The following is a 20,680-nucleotide window of genomic DNA, read 5'->3' as shown; positions in this document are numbered from 1 at the left end:
TAAACACTCAGCTTAACTAATAATCTGAAACTGTACTTCTCAAGCAGTTTTTGGCCCCTACATACGTCCCTGAGAAATAACTTTCCCTTAGAAGCTGCAACTGCAAAGAGGCGACTTTTAACCTCTAAAAGTTTGTCAGGAGCAAATGAAGAAGTGTGATCTTTGCTTAACTTTTATTTTGCTTCAAGTAAAAAACCAGTTTCTAGCCCTTTAAGAACTCTCATCAAGGCTGCATAAGCTCTATTTAGACTCAAGGAAGCTTGGAGGAAGTGGAGACAGCAGTGAGTTATGCTGCTAGAGCTCATCCATTACTTCCACCAGCATCCCTTTATGAACAATATTCTGTCTGCCCCAAAAGGGGTACATGCAAGAGACAACTGCGACCTCTTCCTTCACGGTGAAGATTCAAAGTGAGTCAACAAAACAAATATATTACACGTTTAGTTAATATATACACATCTTGGTGCAAAACTCATGTTAACCACTTTAATACTTGAAGCCTTGTTAGACTTGATATATCTAAAGTGGGTCCCAGAGAAATTGATATTAATAAAATTGCTTTGATGGCAATCTGTATTTCTCGGTCAGTTGTCTTTAAAATGTTCTGATGAACATCTATCGTAACATGCAACAAAAGCTAAAAAAGTTTTAACAACTACCACTGAAATCTTCACCAGACAATATTTCATACAACTTCCCTGGATTCTCTACATGGGGAGGGCCTGTGCTCTAAAAAGGGGCTCATGAGACATCTCTCAAAACTCCAGTATCCCGCTCTATCCAAATCTGTTCGATTCCTAAATTCAGATGGAGAAAGTCTGGATGGCAAGAGAGACTTGTATCATTCACTAACTGATAAAAGCTCCCATCCTATTATTTGCACCATTAGCAAATGAGACTCATGCTAGGAAGAACTGGCACTCCTGCATCTCATGTCTGGAAGACTTAACACCCCCTCGCTGATGTCCCAGCCAGCCGTCTCAAACAGCCTGCCCTTTCAACCATCCTTAAAAACTGCTTTCACCCTATAACCCCTTCAGTGCCCCCTCCACTGCCTACAGAAGAAAATCCTTACTCTTTAGCTTAGAATTTCGGTCTTTTACAATCTAACATGGTAGGGAAAATACTAGGTAATAAAGATTATGTAAGTATTATGAATTAGCCCATATTTTGCCCTGGACTTACAGATTCTCCTTGTACAATGTGACCGCTGGGAAGAAGCTATTCATCTTAACTGAGCATATCACCACCTATTGTGCCTGAGCCCAGGGTTGCTTTGAGGTCTAAATAAGAACAAATGTGAAAGTCCACTGAAAACTATCAATCACTCCACAAATACAAGACGTCGGTTTTACTATCCAGTATTACTATCCAGACAAAAATCAACAGCTTTGCACCAGAACTTCTAAGGATACAGAAAGAGCCCACCAGGCTAGGGTACACAAGCAAGCTGTGATTTTCAAAGTGAACTAGCTGATTATTTGACAGGCCAGGTCATAAAGCCAATGAGACCAGCTACTCTGAGCTCTTTCATCCTTTATAATCTGATATATGGCCAACTCCCCTACTGAATAGTGTCTGGCACAAAGAGGCATTCAGTATGTAGTTGCTGAATGACTAACCTCCTAAAATACACTTGGGATAATAAAAAGGATGATTTGCACAAAGGGAAATATCCCAGTTGTCAATGACAGATTCTTCCAATTACCAGCCCTACTTTTTAAAAACACACTAAGAAAATCACATGATAAAATGGTGAAAGAAATTATAAAGGGAAAAAAAAGAATGCTTGAGTGTGTAGGGAGAAATTCAGGTCCCGATGGCAAAACATATTCCATAACATATGTGGACTTCAGCGTAAGGAGGGTAGCAAGTATTTTTTATTGTCCTCCAAATATTCTTTCCTCCTCCTCCTCCCAGTAACAGCCTCTGATTCCTCATCCCTCTGCCCTCAACCTGGAGTTTTAAATTAATCCCACCCCAAGGGTTCCATTCCCCGCTAACCAATAGTTCAGGGTCAGGGGAATATCCCGGACCTAAATTCATAAGTATATTCTAGGCACATAACCCTGGCCTCTTTGTTTCAGGGGTGGACAGATAACGTAATTTGTCAAATTAGAATGAATCTCAGGCCTCAGGGCTTAAAGTATTTGGCAAATGCAGGAAGATAACCTGAAAGGGGGGAGGGATGGGAGAAAGGGGGAAGAGTTACGGTGGAAACTACTCCATCTGTTAACTGTGTAAGCCAATTTAAGCTGACTTGAAACAGACAGCTCCTGAAATCCATCTCCCTGAGACAGTGAGCCAACATTTCTAGGAGGAGGATAACAAGCTCATATTTGTGTTTGAGGAAAAAAAACCTCTGGGAATTGCATTTGTAACAGACTGAAAAGAATGGACTATTGATAGCAAGGCTAGAAGCCGGGAGACCAGTTACGATACTATTATAATAGTCAAGTGAGTGCTAAATAAGGGAAATGGTAGCAAGAGTAAGAACAGGACAGAATAAGAAGGCAGTCAGGAGGGAGTGCAAAAATCAACAGGCCAGGGGAATGGAGTAAAGGAAGAGACTGAGATGCAAGGGGACCAGAGGCAACTTGCTGGGGGGTCTAGGTAGAGGGGGAGAGAGAGACTAGAGTCTGGGCAAATTTGAGGAGGAAGTTAATGGATTCGGGCTTAGAATATTAAGTTTTGCTGAAGAAAGAGGAAACCCCAGAAGCCTGCATAGCAATCAGTGTGCTTTAAGTATTTCTTTCATGTCATGATTCCTCTGGAAGCGAGGACAAGTCAGTCCTCATTCTCTGTGAAGATGGATAAGCACTTACTCGTCTTTTTAAAAATGTATGCAGTTATTAAAGGTCATATAATAAATCAACTTTTAGATGTGAAGATTAAACTGCCTTTAAAATAAATACAGTGGGTAAAGGGGGTGGGAAGGGATAAATTGGGAGTTTGAAATTTGCACCTCTTGGGGAGTGATGGAAATGTCAGCTATCTTGATTATGGTGGTGGTTTCATTGGTGTATACATCTATCTAAATTCACCAAATTGTACATCTGAAATATGTGTAGTTTACTGTACAGGAATCATACCACAATAAAGGTGTTAAAATAAATGAAAACCTCTATCTCATGTTGTAACACAAAACTTAATTTTAGATGAGATGTAAATATAAAAGCCATAAAGCTTCTGAAGAAAATATAAAATATCTTTACAGGTGGGGGATAGGGAAAGGCTTCTTAGAACATAGAAAATACTGACCATGAAAGAAAAAAGTGACAAATTAAATGTAATTGAAATTAGAAACTCCTATTCATCAAAATGTACCATTATGAAAATGACTGGGCAAGTCACATCCAGAGAGAAAATACTCATAAAAGATGCACTTAAGAAAGGACTGGTATCCAAAATATGGAGTCCTTACAAATCAGTAAGAAAAGAAAGACAAAATCCGAAAAAAAAAAAAAAAAAAAGAGCAGTAAACAGCACTTCACAAAGGAAGACAGATAACTGGCCAACAAAGACAAACTGTTCCACCTTATTAGTCCCAGGGAAATGCAAACTGAAGCCACCAGAGCCACCACTCCAAGCCCACGGGAACTTCATACATTGCTGCCCGGTGTGTACGTAAAATGGCAACTTGGAAAACCGCTTGGCAGTTTCTTATAAAGTTAAACACACATCTACCCAATGACCGGCAATTCCACTCCCAGGTATTTACTCAAGAGAAATAAAAACATATGTTCACAAAGTCTTTTGCAAGAATGTTCAGAGCAACGTCGTTCTCAGACACACACTGCCATGTCCTGCAGCCACTCAATACCACAGAAGGCACTGTGTGCTTCTTGGTTTTTTTTCCCCCCTACCCCTATCTTGCCCCTCCCCTCTTCTGTCTCCCCACTGGTCACCACTGGTTTGTTCTATCTGTGAGTCTGCTTCTTTTTTGCTCTATTCACTAGTTTGTTGTATTTTTAGATTTCACATGTAAGTGATGTTGTGCGGTGTTTGTCTGCCGTATTTCATTTAGCATGATGCCCTCCAGGTCCATCCACGTTGCTGCAAATGGCAAAATTTCATTCTTAAAAAAAACAAAAACACGAATGTTCAGAGCAGATTTATCCATAATAGCCCCAAATGGGAAACAACCCAAATGTCCATCATCTGGCAAATGGAGAAGCAGACTTGTGGAATGCTCACACAATACTCAGCAATAAAAAGGCACAATATGCTGATACACTTCAAAACCCTGAATGAATTAAAAACATTATGCTAAGTGAAAGAAACCCAATACAAACCAATACATAAAGTATAACACCATTTATATGAATAGGCACAACTCACCTATGGGGTGGGGTGAGGTGTCTGCGGAGGGGGCCCACTGGGAAGAGGCACAAGGGAACTCCCTGGGGTTTGGGAAATGTTCTCTAGGGCTGTGGGTTATAAAGGTGCATGCATTTGTCAATTCAGTGAACTGTACACTTAATATCTGTGAATTTCACCCTACGTAGATTATGTCTCAATTAAAAAAAAAAAACAAAGCCAAACAGAAATTGATTTCTAAGATAAATAGCTGAAATCAATATGCTTTTATATTGGACTGAAGGAAACCTTTACAATTCCAAGGCAACAAAACAAAACACACACACAACCTAAGCCAACCTTATGTAAATCACCTAAGCTCTCTTCACCTAAGTTTTCTCATCTATGAAATGGGAATAAGAAAATCTACCTTACCGGGAATAAAATTAAGCTTATGCAAAGCACTGTAAAGAAAAATGTTGCCTGCCATTCCGGTTCTACAAGGATCTGCATTAGCCCCTGCAGTCGCCCACCGACGGTGGACCTGAGGGGAATTCAGGATGCAGGAAAAAAGGAAGCCTTCTGTGCTTTGGATACCTGTCCCTAGATAGTTTTTAGCTAAGGAAAAATTTCAGTGGGCCCAGATTCTTGCATCTTCCCACACATAGAATCGCACTAAAATCTTTAACTTGAGGTGTCTGTTCTTTATGATGAGTAGTCATCTTTTGATGTTGGACTACGAATTTTTTCCAGCAAAAAAAAAAAAAAAAAAAAAAATCAAATATCCCGGTTCCTTCCTGACCCCTTCAGACTATCTGTGAGTCTGTCTTCTGAGCTAGATTCCTCAGGAAGTCACCAAATAAACTCAACTCACAGCTCTTACACTGTTCTTTTTTTTTTTTTTTAAGTCAACATATCTAGTATAGTATCTGGCACCCAGGACGGTCATGTAGGAAACGGTCAGAAAATGCATTAAAAAAGATCCACTTTAACTACCTGGCACGGCAGGCCGTCATTTATTAGTTTAAGGAAGAGTTTTTCTAGTGGATTCTTTTTTGAACATCTATCTATACCTCTACTCTTTTTTTTCCTGAAAACTCTACCCCTTCCTGATAAGTGACCCCATCCCGTCCAGACGGCTGGTGGGGTGACAGGTTAAGAGAAGGAGGAAGAAATACATGCCCTGTTCTTCAGCTCCCTTATCTTAAAAACGTTCATGTAAATCAAAGTTCTGGATAATCAAATTATATTTAAAGGTATGAGGGAAATTCATTTTAAAAAGTTTCAATTGTTTTGTGAAATGCAAAAGTCTTTCCATAAAGATGACCAATACCAGGTTTCCCATATGTTAGATCTGCCTGAAGTGGTATTCTTACTCACATCTGCTAGAAAGCTTTCTAATTTCAAAAAGCCATATATTTCCAAATGCTAAAACATGCATACCAATAACTACTTTCCCCAAAGAGCATGCTCAAACCATAGACAAAGCTTGCAGAATACTCCCTTACCACAGCAATGCCGTCTGGTTGGATTACAGCCAAGAACAGGGCTCATGTAGATTTATCTTCCCTGTAGATCATGTAGTACATTTGCCTAATGCAGTGCCCTAGATTTTACAAATTACATTCACTGAAGTACTTTCAAGTCTGCAGATTTAAACATTTTCAAGGAGGACACAAGACGTGTATAAAATTATCTGTCTGGACCATCCATAAAAGCAGTATTTCGAAGCCATCTACCATCCTTTTGCCGTAATTTTAAATTTCTGTAAAGATTTCTTAGCTTTTAGCAAAATCAGAATTGAGCCAATAAGCAGATGTTTCATCTGCATTCACACTGCATACATACATACCAAAGATCTGCTGGAAAGCTTTTAAGGCCAAATATTTCTATTGCGTGGCCTGTGACAGGCACAGACTAAAGGAAACTTCAAACTATAAAATAGCGCAGAGAACACCGTATGTCTGGGGGGCGAGGGGGATGTTCCGCTTAAAATGACCCACAATAAACGAGTTCACAATTCGACATAACGTCCATATTCCATCACACACACAAACTGAATACGAACAGACCAAAACACTCTGATGTCTTAGAAAATAAGAACTGATTCCCACTAAAAAGTTCTAAATGACACCTTACTACCCCTTTTAAGGTACTTTCTCACTATGCAGAGGTAGGTATTCACCGCAAAGTGGCGCGGGTCTAACTCTCCATCATGATGTCTCAAAAACCAAAATGCAGTGGAATCCGAGTCAGTGTTAGTGCAGTCCTGGGGTGTCAACGCTCAACCTGGGGCTGGCACAGGGCAGGACTCCATCAGGTTTCCTCCCTGCCCCTGACAACCACTGCTTCCCATACAAATAAGATCTTAAAAGCTCCAACTGAAAAAAAAAAAAATCAGGTTTGCCTGCGATGTCGGCTATTAAGGTACACCGGGATCACCTGTAAATGGGCAGGAAGTAAGTGGGTGTAAAATGGCTGCCCCGGGCAGATTGAAACGCAGTAAACCACAAGCAAATCCATTCCAGAGTAAGAGCTTTGCAACAAACGCGTGGATAAAGAACCCCCAATCATTTCAACTCCGGGTGGGAGCGTGCCTCGGGGACCCGACAGCAAACCCGAGGCGAGATGCGGGCAGAGAGAAAGGGCCGGCGGGTCCGCGACCCCGCCCGACGACTGGGGGCAGCACAGGGTGCCCAGTCTTCGCCTCGACGGCTGTAGGGACCCGTGGAAACACAAAGCCCAACGGGGGCTAGGAAGAAAGAAAGGGAAACACGTGCTCCGCAGACAGGATCAGACTTATCCGACCACCAAGTGCACTTTCACCGGAAACCACAGCCGGCTGGGGGCGGAGCGCGTTCGGGTGCCTCCTGTTCTCCGCGCCCCCGGCCCAGCAGCACCCCCGAAACGCCCCCGAGCTCCAGGCCCTGACCGCACCCCCGCCACAGATTGGCCGAGACGGGGGCCTCGCGGGCAGGCTCACCCAGAGAATTAAGTTTCTAATAATACAACTTTAGGCGGATTAGCGCCGGCGTCAGCCCACCCCGAGGCCGAACCAGGAGCCAAGTAGGGGGCGTGAAAAGCAAGGCTGGGGCGCGGGCCAGGGTCTCCGGGCACTCAGGCCGCCGGCGCTCCTCCCCGGCAGGTGCGCCCCGGGTCTGGCCGCGACCGGCCGCGCTCACCAGGTACCAGATGCCGAGCAGGATGGTGCCGGTGCGGACATGGCAGCACAGGCAGCAGCTGTTGGAGTAGAACCGCGTCCAGGGGGCCACCATCTTCATCGCTCCGGCCGCCCGCGCAGTGGCGCGAGCGCGCGCCCAAGTTTGCAGGAGGTTCGGCCGCGTCGCTCTGGGCCCGCCGCGCCGCTCCTGGGGGCTTTTCGGCTGCCCTGGCACCCACTTCGGCTCCCGGCTTCGCTCGCCGTCTGCCGCCCGCCGGCCCTCGCACTGGCTCCTGCCTGGAGAGCTCCGAGCGGCTACCGCGGGCCGGACCCTGCGCTGCGAGTGCGGCGGGAGGAGGAGGTGCAGCCGAAGGGGGCGGGGCGGTCCTCGGACCACGTGATCCGCGCCTGGGCCGTGATGTCACCGCGGGCTCCGGCCAGCTGCTGGCGCCGCGGGACGGGTATAAATAAATAGTCTTGCACCCTTCGCTGGTCTCAGAGTGGGCCCGCAGTGGAGTTTCCGGCCTTTCCTCTTTCATTTGGTCATTTGTGTAACTCTGTCACGGGTTTGAGATCCCGTTATAGTCCAGTTGCTTGTGGGTTTCTCTCATTGCGCTTGTATCTTGCAGATAATCTGTAGGTGCAATGCCATCACCCTTATCTTGCAGACTGAAGGAGGGAAAGCAGTAGGGGTGATTCCGGTCAATTGCAGTACTTTGAACCACTGCTGAAGCTGCCAAGAGCAATTTGTCTCTGCTTCATAGCTCAATTACTGTGGTAGTAATCTTTTCCCAGAAAATAGGACGTGTGTCAAGGACGTCCTCGCTGTGCTTCGTAGCATTTTTAATCATGACTGTAACTAAAGAAACAGTCGTCAAGCCAGTTACTGCCACAAGTTCTCTATGTAAGTGGATTGGGGCGGAGACACGTATGTTTAAAGAGAACCAGGCCTGGCTTTCTTGACATAAGAGAAGCCATTTTGGGCCTAAGCTATTTTGTGATGTAAGTCTGGCCACAGTGCTTGTCTTTGAAAAGGTCTTATGGGACAAGAATAGTAAGAATTTTAAGAATAATATAATCTTATGGGACCAAAAGAACAAACTGTTATCAGGCAAGAGATGTAACAATAGCAAAGATAACAAATCAGTTGTAAAGATTCAGTTCTGTTCCAATGATAAAGACTAGCTTGAGGCACTTCTTGAGCTATTTTGCAGGATTTAAACCCCCCTCAGAGCTCAACCACCAAATCAATTGGAACCTAAGGAATGGTGACACTGACTTTCTCTGACTCTCAGGACTTCAATCAACTCAACCTTGAACTCTGGGACCAGACTGCCCAAGCCTCTTTATGAATATGCATGAACTCCCCCAATTTTGCTGCTTTGAGAAAGACCCTTGCAGCAAGTAGGGTGTTCTCAGTAATAAATAAAGTAATAAATCTTTCCTTCTCCTGATCTTTGACTTGATTGTGTCTTTTGGCTTGATGCTCACCAACAAGTGAACCCAGTTTTTCAGTTAACATCCGCAAGATACAACACAGAGCACTACTAGATGCTGAAAGACAGAACTCCAGTCTGGGGCTTTTTCTTCCCATCTGCTGTTTTGTCTGGAAGTGCCCTTGTCCTGGGTTAGCCTCTAATGACTTTTTAAGCCAAGCATCTCAGACAAGTTAAGATTATTATAGCATGTCAAAGTTTCAAACTTGGAACAAGAGGAAAACTGATTGGATTTACATTTCTTAAAGACAGATTATAGAGGAAGGAAAAAGAATGTTAGATAAGGCTGTTTAAGTGCAAGACTGGTTAGTTTTACAAAGTTGTAAAGCTGTAACATTCTTATTGTGTCGCTTAAACCTGGATCCTGAGAGACCCAAGAGTCATCTTCAGAGACGTCAGGTGTGGGCCCTTAATCAGAAATAATAAACATTAAAACCAAGCAGGATCCTGCAGGGCCCTCCTGAGTACAGAAACCGCCTCTGTGTCCCCCGTTTCTTATTTGTATGAAAAGGCTTGTCTCCTAAGCCTTCCCTGAGTTCCAAAGAGCAGGTATAAGCAGTTACTAATTAGGGAAGTGAGGGAATGCAGAAACAAAGGAAAAGCAGTTAAGCAAAAAAAGTAATGATAATAGTTCAGTGATAAAAAGGACTCCTAGTTCCTCTATAAGGATATACATAACAATCTGACACATATCTTTGAGTTGTAACACAGAAACTAAGACATATGCCCCCCCTTCTGCGTTGGAGGATGTTACTAGCGCTAACTTTATAAAGCACAGGACCCCAGATGATTAATATTCATGAAACGTCACCCTGTTACCTCACTACCAACCAATCAGAAGAAAGCCATGCCCCCCATAGCCCTCAACCCAAATGTTGCCTCTAAAAATCCTTCCCTGAAAGCCGTCAGGGAGTTCTGGTCTACCAATACTCTTTTCTTCACCACAACCGGGTTCCCATAAATTGGCTTTGCTAATCAGCTGTGGAGAGGACTCAAATGCTGGATCTCGTAACATGATTGTGGGAGTTAATCAGAAATACTGAACAAGAAAAGCTCAGTTTTTGTTTAGTTTTCTCACTGCAAAGTTCGTTTTTTTTCCACATAAGAGATCATTTTCATAATAGTAACAGATCTTCCACTTAATATTTAGTCATGCTCATAGCCACTTTTAACCAGCTATAGGACCAGGGTTTGTACTCTGAGAAGGAATGGAACAGAGAATCAGGATGAGGAATGCAACTTTTCAAATTCAAACTCCCAGCAAGTTTCCACAGCTTTGCCCTCCCACCAGAATTTCAGGCTCATTAGGTAAATAACTCATTGATTCAAGAAAAGTTTATATTTCAGAGAGCCTCCTACTCAATATCCAAACTGCAAGACACTTGCCAAATTGCTTTAGCTAGGGAGAGAGAGCGAGTAGAGAAAACCTAGCCGGAGAAAGGAGCGAGGGAGAGAGAAAAATGATACGTCTGTGAGCCAGGTTTGTTGAATAAAACTTAACGCCAGTGTCTCTGAAGTTGTATTTATTTGGATGCAAGAGAATATGGGGTTTTGCTGCAAAAGAAGGACCGGAGGCTTCCCAAGGAAGTCACAGCTTCCCAAGGAACTTGGTCACAGCTGGTCACTCGTTTTCAAACAGCTCCATATTTAACTGGAGCATTGATTGCAGTAGGACAGCTATTTAGACGAGTCACTTTGATCTTGTCCCATGGAGCTTAAGCGTCTGGGGCCATGCTTGCTCCTTTTCTCTGGGGCAAAGGAAAACAGCCTCCACGACCTTGGTCAGGTTGCCCTGCAATTCGCTCATCCCTCCTCTCCAGTCTTCAGTCTCTCCATGGTGCCTTCATTATCAAACGTTAAACCCTTCTTACCTCTAGGACTTTAGGGCTTACAACCTCTTTGTCATCAGGTCCTTTCCCTTGTCTTCTTCTTCTCCAGTTTTTCTCTTCCTGATCCTCCCCTGGCCCCCTTCTTCCAAGTTCAGGTGTTTTTCAATGAGTTGGGGGAAATTTTTCTTTCCATCAGATAATGCCACTCTCTTTCCTTTGTCAGCTCTCTTCTTTTCTAAGATGAGTGTATTTCAGTCTTTCTTTTACAGATCCAAATTGCCCCATGTTAATTAGAGTGGTGACTGTGTGGAAGTCATAGAGACATACAAAGTCCACAAAGATTAGAACATTCTGCTCCTGCTTCCAAAGTGTATCGACTAGTCTATTTCACAAGTCACACGATGTTAAGTCAGACCATGTGCCAGTATCCTTACAGGTAAAAACAAAATGCAGTGGGAAAGCAGGGAGGGATTAATTACATGAAAACTGTGGGGAGTTAGTGTTTCAGTGGGGCTGGGTGAAGGGTGACTAGAACATAGACTAGGAAAGGTGAAGGAAGAAACACTTGATCTGGGAGTTGTATTGAGCCAGACAGTCCTCTAGGGTAGAGAAGGTCTCACCTGAGCTCCACCTCCATGACCTGGGCAAGGGGCGGTCCCAGGAGAGACTTCAGGACCCCTCTCAAAGCTGAGAAATTCAAAGAGCTACTATCTAACTGTCCTGGAAAGAACAAAAATCAGGGGGGAGTGGGTCAACGCCCTCCCTAGATGCACTGGAAAAGGAATCCCTACGCCTCTGCCAGAGCAGGCTGTGAAATGTCTTCTTCAATAATGAAAGTACTGCTCTCCTAGTGGGATGAAAGAAAACCTCATAAGTCTCCTCATGCATTCGCCACATAAACCAGGGACCCATTCCTTCCTTCCTTCATTCATTCACTTGATGAGAGGGATCTTATTACTCCTTGGAACTGAGCCTGGCTGCCACCTCAGAACACAACATATCTCTGTCTATAAGGAGCTCACAATTTAACGAGGGAGATAGAGAAATAAACAGAAAAACATCCTAGCAAGCTAAGGATATGCTAGGATCTGTTTAGCACAGGGGGCTATGAGAACCCCATATCTCAGGTTTGGGAAGGTCAGGGAGGACTTCCCAGAGGTGGTGACATCTAAATTCCGACCTGTAGGATAAATTGGAGTCAACCAGGGAGAGAGACAGAGGACCATCCCGGGCAGGATGGGAACAGGATATTCCCAGCAGCTGGCGAACGCACAAGTTTAGAAACAGCACATAGTACAATAGTTGGGAGTTAACATTTGGAGGGAAAAGAGGCAGAGGAGAGAGAGATGTGGCTAAGGAAGTTTTAGGGGTGTCAGTAGAGGTAGGGGAAGATGAAAAGCTTTTAATGCCACACTACACTGAGAGGTTTGGAGTCTATTTTTGAGGGAAATGGGGGAAATTCTAATTCACTGAGGGTTTCATAAATATTAAACCCATATGACTTGAAAAATTAATGTCATGAGCTTAAGATGCAGACAAATGAGATAGGCAGGACCCACCACATAACTTGGGGTGGAGGGAGTCCAGTGCAAACTGAAAATGTGGGGCCTCTTGTTTAAAGAGTATTGAGAATTTCAAGATGGCAACAGTGGGACGTAAAACCAGGCGTGGGACCCTGTGCTATGGCCCAGGTCACATGCCCATGAAGTTGCCCTAGGGATAGTCCCCATAGCCCTCTTAGAAATTAAAAACAAAACTAAACACCAACCAAAAAACGTGAGAGCTGTCTCTTGTTTCCATCAGATAACAAAGAAGTGCTTTATGGAGGCTGCGATCAATGCCAATTTTATAAGAGCATGTGGAAGCAAATAAGTAGGATGCCAGATGATTCATTAAAGAATCTGGATGTCCCAGTCAGGGGTCAGGACTGGGAAGGTCAGAACGTGGAGCTGGCTCCAGCCCTGAATTGCAGCCAAGAAGGAAGTCCAAAATGGTGATTGATACGTTCTGAGACCCAGGTAATGAATCATATATTTATTAAAGAACACATGTGGGGTTTGGTCAGGTTCTGGACTAGAGGTGGTGAGAAAGAGAGCCTAAGACACAATCCCTGTCTCCAAGAAACATAATACAATGAGACAACAAAGATGGGCAGAGGGAGTCATTTGTGGTGCATAGTCTGGCTAACAGTGGGGCCACAGTATTCTGATTAATGGCCATATTAACATGGCACTCAGTAGAATTTATCAATGTTTAAAGATTTGGAATGCAAGCACACACATCTGTAGCCGTCAGAGTGCAGGCACAGGAAAGCAGAAGCCATTCTAGATATCTCACACAACGTAGTGCAGCGGATGGGGTGCTGTAATAAAATATTTCATAAGTGCCTCCCTGACCCAGTTTTGAAGCCATGGCTGAAAACTCTCAGTTCATCTTCGCAGGCAGTTTGCTAAGTGCCCACCCAGACGACATCCCTTATCGGGCTCTAACATGCCCACGGGACAATTCACACTTACGCAAGGCCATCCGCAAGGCCATCCGCCTCGGATACCTAATACCCTGGGTGGCGCCTTGTTCCCCGGGTTCGCAGTTATTCAAAACACCCGCATCCTAGGAAGCCTCAGAGCCTCGCTAATCTCACCCCGCTTGCCATACAGAAGCGGCTTCCTGCGATTCCACCTTCCTGTTACCCTGTGCTGGGTGCAGCCCCCACGTGGCCCTGCCTGGCCACCCTCTCTCCTGTGGAGCTTTCAGTAGCAGAGTTCTGCCTTTCATATGTCTGAGTGTCTTCGTGTTATGTCCCACCAGTGAAAGAAACCTTAAATCTTTTTTTGGGGGGGGCGGGCATGAGTTCCTTCTGTATGGCACAGGGAACTATATTCGATATCTTGTGGCAACCTATAATGAAAAAGAATATGAAAACAAATATATGTATGTATATGTATGACTGAAACGTTATGCTGTACACGAGAAATTGATATATTTTAAACTGACTATACTTCAATTAAAAAATAAATTTAAAATAGATAAATAAATAGATAAAACCATCAGTTCGAGAAAAAAAATAATACATTCATACAAAAAAAAAAAGGCATTAGTTCAAGGCGTAATTTGCCAATGATTGTGTCTTTGGAAGAATCTCTTCAGCTCCCTGACTTTTACAAAATGTGAATGATAATTCTGCTTTTATAGTTGTTGGGAGGTTATCACAAAATAAAGCATGTTACATGCCTGGCACACAGTAAATGTAGTCAATGGTAGATTTAGACAAAATTAACATGATGTAGCACCTGCTCATGTTTTAGGTCAAGCTTACAACAAACCCATGAGCTAAGCATTAAAATCTCCATTTTTTCAGATGAGAAAAATTGAGGGTCAGAGGCTGTAAGTCACTGGCTCAGTCCTGCTGCCAGGCAGTGTTGGTGCCAGTGTTTGACACAGGATGGTCCCTCTGCAGAACTTAAATGCATTCTGCTCTCCGTGAGGCGCCATAGATCCTGTCCCCGGGGATTTCCAATCTGAGGAAACAGAGCACATGCATGAAGCACCCAGTAAAAACGTCAGCTAATACAAGTAGGCCCTACCTAATATGTTCCTGAAAAAAAAATTATACATATATATATATAAAATATATATATATATAAAAAACTGGAATGTCCCAAAGTTGATACAACAGTGTCTGTTCCCAGAGAGTTAAAAATCTTTCTAATTACAACTTTTAAACACAAGCTTTGATGATATTGCTCTAGCTTTTTACAAGTTTCTTAATTTGTTTCCTTCGCAAAAGAGCAGAGTCAGTTAGTTTAGATTGTCCGGGGAACCTCTGATTGAGCTATTCCCCGCTTCTGGCACAGCCAAGGATTCCTCTCCAGGGTTTGAAGTTTATGAGACCTGTGTTCCATATGACTCATATCAGCACTTTAATTTTCCATTTTCCATCCATGGTTATAAATTAATAAGGGCTAGAATGCAGTGAAATATTTAAAGTCTTGTACAAATTGTTCCTTAAGAGGCAGCGCTGCTGGAATCGGGCAGCATCAGCAGGTGAGATCACAGAAGGGTTGTCTGTCAGCTGAGAGATGAAAGTTCCAATTCAGCAGAAGAAATATTTCCTAAAGGTATGGTAGATGGTGCTACTGAACCTTTTGCCCAAGTCTGCTTCCCTTTCCATGGTGTCCCTCCCTCCAGGAAGATTAGACATCCTTGCTCTCTTGAGCTCAGGAGTCCCCAGTGACCTGCTTTAGCCAATAAAATATGGTCAGAAGCCATGTGGGTGGAAGTTTAAAGAATTCGATGATGGTTACCAGGTTATTCCTCCTCTACCTGGAAACAGGCAACGTGACAGGTTTAGACCGCTCCGTCAGTATCCCAGAGTGACAACGACATGGCCCAGAGCCACAGCCAACCCACTGTGGATGGGCAGTGTGGGCAAGAAATGACTTGTCAGGTTGTTAGCACAGTGACCTTGCCCATCCTGAGATACAGGATGTCAGTGCGCCGAGGAGAAAAAGGTGGGTTGTTGCATAAGCAAAGCATTAAAAAGTAGTGGATTAAGTGCACCAAAGTATCACTTTCTAGCTAAGGCACCAGAGAGTCGGCTGAAAAGTTCCCATAGGAGACCAACTAAGACCAAATAATGGGACCTCAGAAGAGCTGTGGAGGGAAAGAAGGAACTTAGACAGGCGGTCTGCTTTATCTCTTCCGCCCTGTTTGAACTGTCTATCCGTTTTCAAATACCAGATAATTAAAAGGCCAACAAAAGGAAAAAGAAGGATATGAGAAGTGAAGTTTTTATTCTTAAGAAAATGATGTGAGTAGAGTGAAAAATATTCACAATCATGTAACCAACAATGTTTGTATTTGTCCCTCAGATTCCATCACATTCTAAGATTTTGCTGTCTTCGCTCCCTGTTTTCTCTAAAGAAATAAAATGTTACAGATACAGACTCAAGCTTCCTGCACAGCCCTCCCTCGTCCTATTTTCCTCCTTGAAAGAGTCAACATTTGCAACTCAGGAAATGAGTCCTGGGAAAAAAGCTAGAAACCATCAACATGAAAACCCCACTTTAAAAAAAGACACCAATTTGATGGCAAAATCAAGACAGCATACTTCTTAAAGAAAATGAAACACAATTTATTATATCTGAGTACACACAGACAACCATTAAAAACGCCCCCGGGCAGAAGCAGGAACGGAGGGAAAGGTAAGAGGACGTTTAACCACTGCGTTGCTGTTTCAGCCAGTTTGCCACAGAATTAGGAAACAGTATTATCCCAGCTCTTAAGGATTTAACCCAATCATGGTATTTCAGAGCTGGAAAGTGTTTGGAGCTGACTTGAACCAGTGTCTTCACATTACACTTGAGAAACAGGCCCGGAGAAGTGAAGCAACTTACCCAGAGTCACACAGATCATCGGTGTCAGGGCTAGAACTCTGTCTCCACAGAGCGTTACTGTGCAAAACCAGTAAGGAGGAGAGACTGGGGGGGGGGGGCAGCTCTCTGTCAGCGTGGAGCGCAGGCTGAGAAGAGCCAGCCGGAGGTGCTGGAGGTAGTGGGGAGCCTGGAGAGAGCAGAGGCCAGGAGAGGCCTAGTGACGGTGCCCAGGCCCGTGACCGTGCCCAGGCCCACGACAGGCCCATGGATATCGGAGGCAGTGCTGCCGGTGGGGTCGCCCTGACAGCCAGGAGCTTTGTGGGGAGGCTGAATGGCCTGCAGTGACACTAAGTTATTAGGCGCTCAGGACTCTGAGGGCCCGGGAGAGCTGTGGGGCCGGGCAGTTGCTGCCTCTCCTCCCCTTCTCTCTGTGCAGATCATCCCCGAGCACTGGTGGTAGTGGTGCGTCTTATTTTCGCTTTTATATCCTGAGGGAGGTGTTTTGTTTGTTTGAAAACATTGCTTTGTTTCTCTTTTGCTGTGGTTTAAACAATACTTAGAAACAAAGAATACATTTGAATTTCATTTTCTTGAAATGAAGGATTTAAAAAGTTTTTTTTACAAGTTTTTTCCTAGTTTTATTGAAAAACAGTTGTCAGTATATCACTCTGATACAGTGATATGTTTGAAAACATCACTGTGTCAGTTTGAGGCATACAGCCTGATGGTTTGATTAACCTGTATTGTGAAATGATTACCACAATAGGTTCAGCTAACATCCATCTTCTCATACAGCTACTATAAAAAGAAAAGAGAGAAGAAAAGAAAAAAGGAAAAAAATTCTCCTTGTAATGAGAACTCTTAGGATTTACTCTCATAACAACTTTCCTGTGTATCATGCAGCAGTGTTAGCTGCATACACTGTATGTTACGTTGCTGGTTCTCATTTATCTTGTCCCTGGAAGTTTTTGTCTTTGACCACCTCACTCCCTGTCCCCCTCTCACCACCGACCTCCCTGGTAACCACAAGTCTGATCTGTTAGTTTGTCAGTTTTGTTTTGTTTTTACACCCCGCACGTAAGGGAGATCATACAGTATTTTGTCTTTCCCTGCCCGGCATATTTCACTTGGCATAATGCCCTCAAGGTCCATCTGTGTTGTTGCAAATGTGGCGAGTGTTAGGACTTCTTGAAATAAGGGATTTAGAGTAAGCACCTACTGGGGACATCTTCACAAGGGTATTCTCATTTAGTGATTACACCAAGCAATCCCTCTCCACCTAGGCCAAGTCCCTGGCGACACGGAGGATTTAACACATTCCCAAGATGTGCTCGAGAAAAGGCTGAGGGCACTTTGTTTATGGAAATGTTTGGCAGCCTCTCCTGTTCTCCCCATGAGGAAAAAAAAATATCTGTACTTTAAAAAATGAACTGTGCTGGTACCCATGAGTCCATACTGATATAAACAAATGATTGAATAAATAAATAAATGAGGGAGAAGAGATAAATCCCCTGGTACAGAAAATTCCTAACAGTTTTCTGTGGATTCTCCGCCTGCAAGGGGATGGAGCAAAACTCTTCCTCTGTGAAGGCGGGCAGCTCCTTCCAAAGAGCACAGTATAGAAAGTGGGGGAAGAGAGTGACTCAGAGTAAGCTTGGCAAACACGACCCTACCCAGGCGCTCAAGGTCAGCATCAACAGTGATAAACCTTGTGCATGGTGTGTACCTACCTTTGATGTGATGTAAGGAGACGGGCACTCACTGCTGTGGTCTGCATCCCCCTCACTCGTAACCCTGACCCCATCATGAGAAAAGCATCAACGAATCTCCAACGAGAGACATTCTGCAAAATCCCCAACCAGTAATTCTCAAAACCATAAAGGTCCTCAAAAACAAGGAAAATGAGAAACTGTCACAGCTAAGAGGAGCCTAGGGAGATTAAATTAAATATAACATGGTCCCTGGATGGGATCTTAGAACAGGAAAAGGACATTAGGGAAGAACTAAGGGCATCTGAACAAAGTGTGTACTTCAGTTAGCAGTAATGTTCGAAGACTGGTTCATTAATGAGGACAAATGTACCGTACTAACGTAAGATGTTAAAAACCGGTGAAACTGAGTGTGGGGTACATAGGAACCCTCTGGGTTATATTCGTAATTCTTCTGTACACCTAAATGGTTCTAAAAAATAAAGTTCACTTAAAAAAGCCAAAGATAAAAAAGTGAACTGTGCTATAATGAGAGGGGAAATTATTTCCAAACAATATTAGACACATTTATTAAATGCTCAGATAATCACTAAGTGAAAACTTCCTGAAGAACTCAATTTACTTCAGCAACACCTATGCCAAGTTTCTTAGCATCATCATCTTTAGAGAGAAAAGGATGTTTTGTGAACTAATGAAAATATGATAAATACATATTTTAATAAATTAAGTGAATCCATGATACTTCTCAAAGTGTCTTTTGCTTATCATGTTGCAAATGGCCCCTTTGAATTCCTCGTAAATTTATATATATATAAATTTTTTTAATTGGCTAAAAGATTTAAAGCAAAGAAATATGCCATTTCAACTTCAAATGTCTTTCTCATTTAACTCAGCTCTTTGCTGCCTTTTCACTAAGACTTTATTATTCCAAGAAAAATGCTCATTATGTGGCAATTTTTATTTTACAGTTCACTTAATATTACAGTTTTTTTGGAATTTTTTTTTGGTAACAATTTCCTTGCCACTTTTTTTTTAATGTAACATCAATATGTTACCAGGAAAATGGAAATGAGAATTACCTCGATTCTTAGTCACCTGAAAAAAAAAGAGTTTTTGATGAGAGACAAAAAGTGTGATATAAGCAAAATTTTTATTAGTGAAGTAAAAAAATAGTACCCTCCCGAGAACTGGCAGCGGGCCAATCCAAGACAGGAAAAATGGCGCCATTCCTTTGTTTATCCTGGTTTCATGATGGATGATCAACTAATTGATTGATTGATTGACAGCTCAGATTCCCTGTGCTCTGGTTGATTGACAGCTCAGGTTCCTTGTGTTCTGGGTTGTTCCTTTCCCCTTCCTCGCCCCCTGCCCAGTGCTCATTTCTATCTAAACTACCTAACCAATACATTCTTCATTATGATCGCTCAGGAACTGACACAATGTGCAATATTGGCAGATACATGAGGTATTTCAGAAGTTAAGAAATCAGTAAGCATTTGTTTTGTAGTGCCTGAGAAGAAAAACATACCCGCTTCCAAGGAGCCAGTGGCAGTCCACGTTGTTTGCGGGTGGATGCATGGTCGAGAACATTTCATGTTTCTTTTAGGTTTAGAGACAGTGCAGAGCAAAACAGGAGGAGACAGCCCTAATACTCTGTATAGAGACCAGGACACGACCTCGCTGAGACATGGGAGGAACCCCTCAGCTCTGATGTTAGCAATTCCAATATGGTGCCCGGGTTGGGCTGAGACTGGGCGAGGAGGACTGCCTCACGTGAGTGGCGCTGGGGGCCATTTGGAACAGCTAGTAGAGGTCTTTCAGCCCATTTCCAGATAACTACTTCGTGCCACATCCCCACAACCCAAGTTGATTAAGAAACAGGCGCTCCCCCTTCCCTGGGCCTTAGAACCAGACTTGGAAAGCTGTATCCTAAGGTGCTCTCACCATGAGACCCAAATGTCACCAGGTTCTGAGTCACATCGGTAGCACTAGTCCCACACTCCTGCTCTGGCTTCTAGGGGACTTCCTTCCTCTTGTGTGTCCCCACCCATTACCTGAAGGAAAGAGGAGCCTCTTCCTGCTGACAACTAGCCTGTCAGTGTCAGGCTCCTCACATACCTCCCGTTCCCACTCCCTCCCTCTTGCTCTGACGACGCCCACTGGTGACCAGGCAGCTCAGAGGAGCCTCATTCGCACCTAGCCCCGGGGCTGGGTCCCGATGCTTCCAAACCCCACACGTCCAGCAGGAACAGAGCAGGGCTGGATTCTGTCCAGAGCTAAGGGGGCTGTTCTCTCCTAACTGGTCTGCCGTGTGGCCCTGGGCCCCAGAAGGAGAGTGTCCTTGGCAAGAGGGTCACAGAATCTCAGAAGAACAGCACCCCTGTCCTCTAAAGACAATTGCTCCACTAAAACCCCAGATATCTCCAGAAGCACAAGCATCCGTGTGTAGGTGTGGTATCTTCTCTCAGGTGGGACTGAGAGGCCCCCTGAGATGGCCTGTCGGGTCTCTGTGGGTAGCCAGTCTGCTCAGCAGCCCACGTGGATGATGGAGTTGACAGACTGAGGGTGACGCTGGGCCAGGGAGGCTGCTCTGGAGGCAGGCATAGAGGTGTTGGGGGGAGGGTCGCAAGAAGGGCTGAGGGACTGAGAGGCAGAGACTTGGATGAGTTGTCCACATGGATGGGAGGTCACCTGGGATGATGACAAATGTGCTAGAGGGGAAGACTGTAAGCCAGGGGCCGGAGCCTTCAATTCCATGGGAGAGAGAGGCGGCGCTTGGCAGATGCAGGATGCCCTGTACCTGGGTGCGTGT

At 44.0% G+C, this 20,680-nt stretch overlaps 1 protein-coding gene across 1 annotated transcript in view; it reads right to left on the bottom strand.

Annotated features, from left to right (window-relative positions):
• Positions 1-7,841, bottom strand: part of LAPTM4B (lysosomal protein transmembrane 4 beta) — a 54,487-nt gene extending 46,646 nt beyond the window's left edge. The window contains exon 1 of the mRNA XM_010968014.3: positions 7,482-7,841. Coding sequence (XP_010966316.1) covers positions 7,482-7,580 — 99 coding nt within the window. The 5' untranslated portion in view covers positions 7,581-7,841. The remainder of the gene's footprint in view (positions 1-7,481) is intronic.
• Positions 7,842-20,680: the final 12,839 nt, after the last annotated feature.

This window comes from Camelus bactrianus, chromosome 25 (genome assembly GCF_048773025.1).
Source record: "Camelus bactrianus isolate YW-2024 breed Bactrian camel chromosome 25, ASM4877302v1, whole genome shotgun sequence".
Classification (NCBI taxonomy): Eukaryota; Metazoa; Chordata; class Mammalia; order Artiodactyla; family Camelidae; genus Camelus; species Camelus bactrianus.
This window is presented reverse-complemented; position numbering and strand designations above follow the sequence as displayed.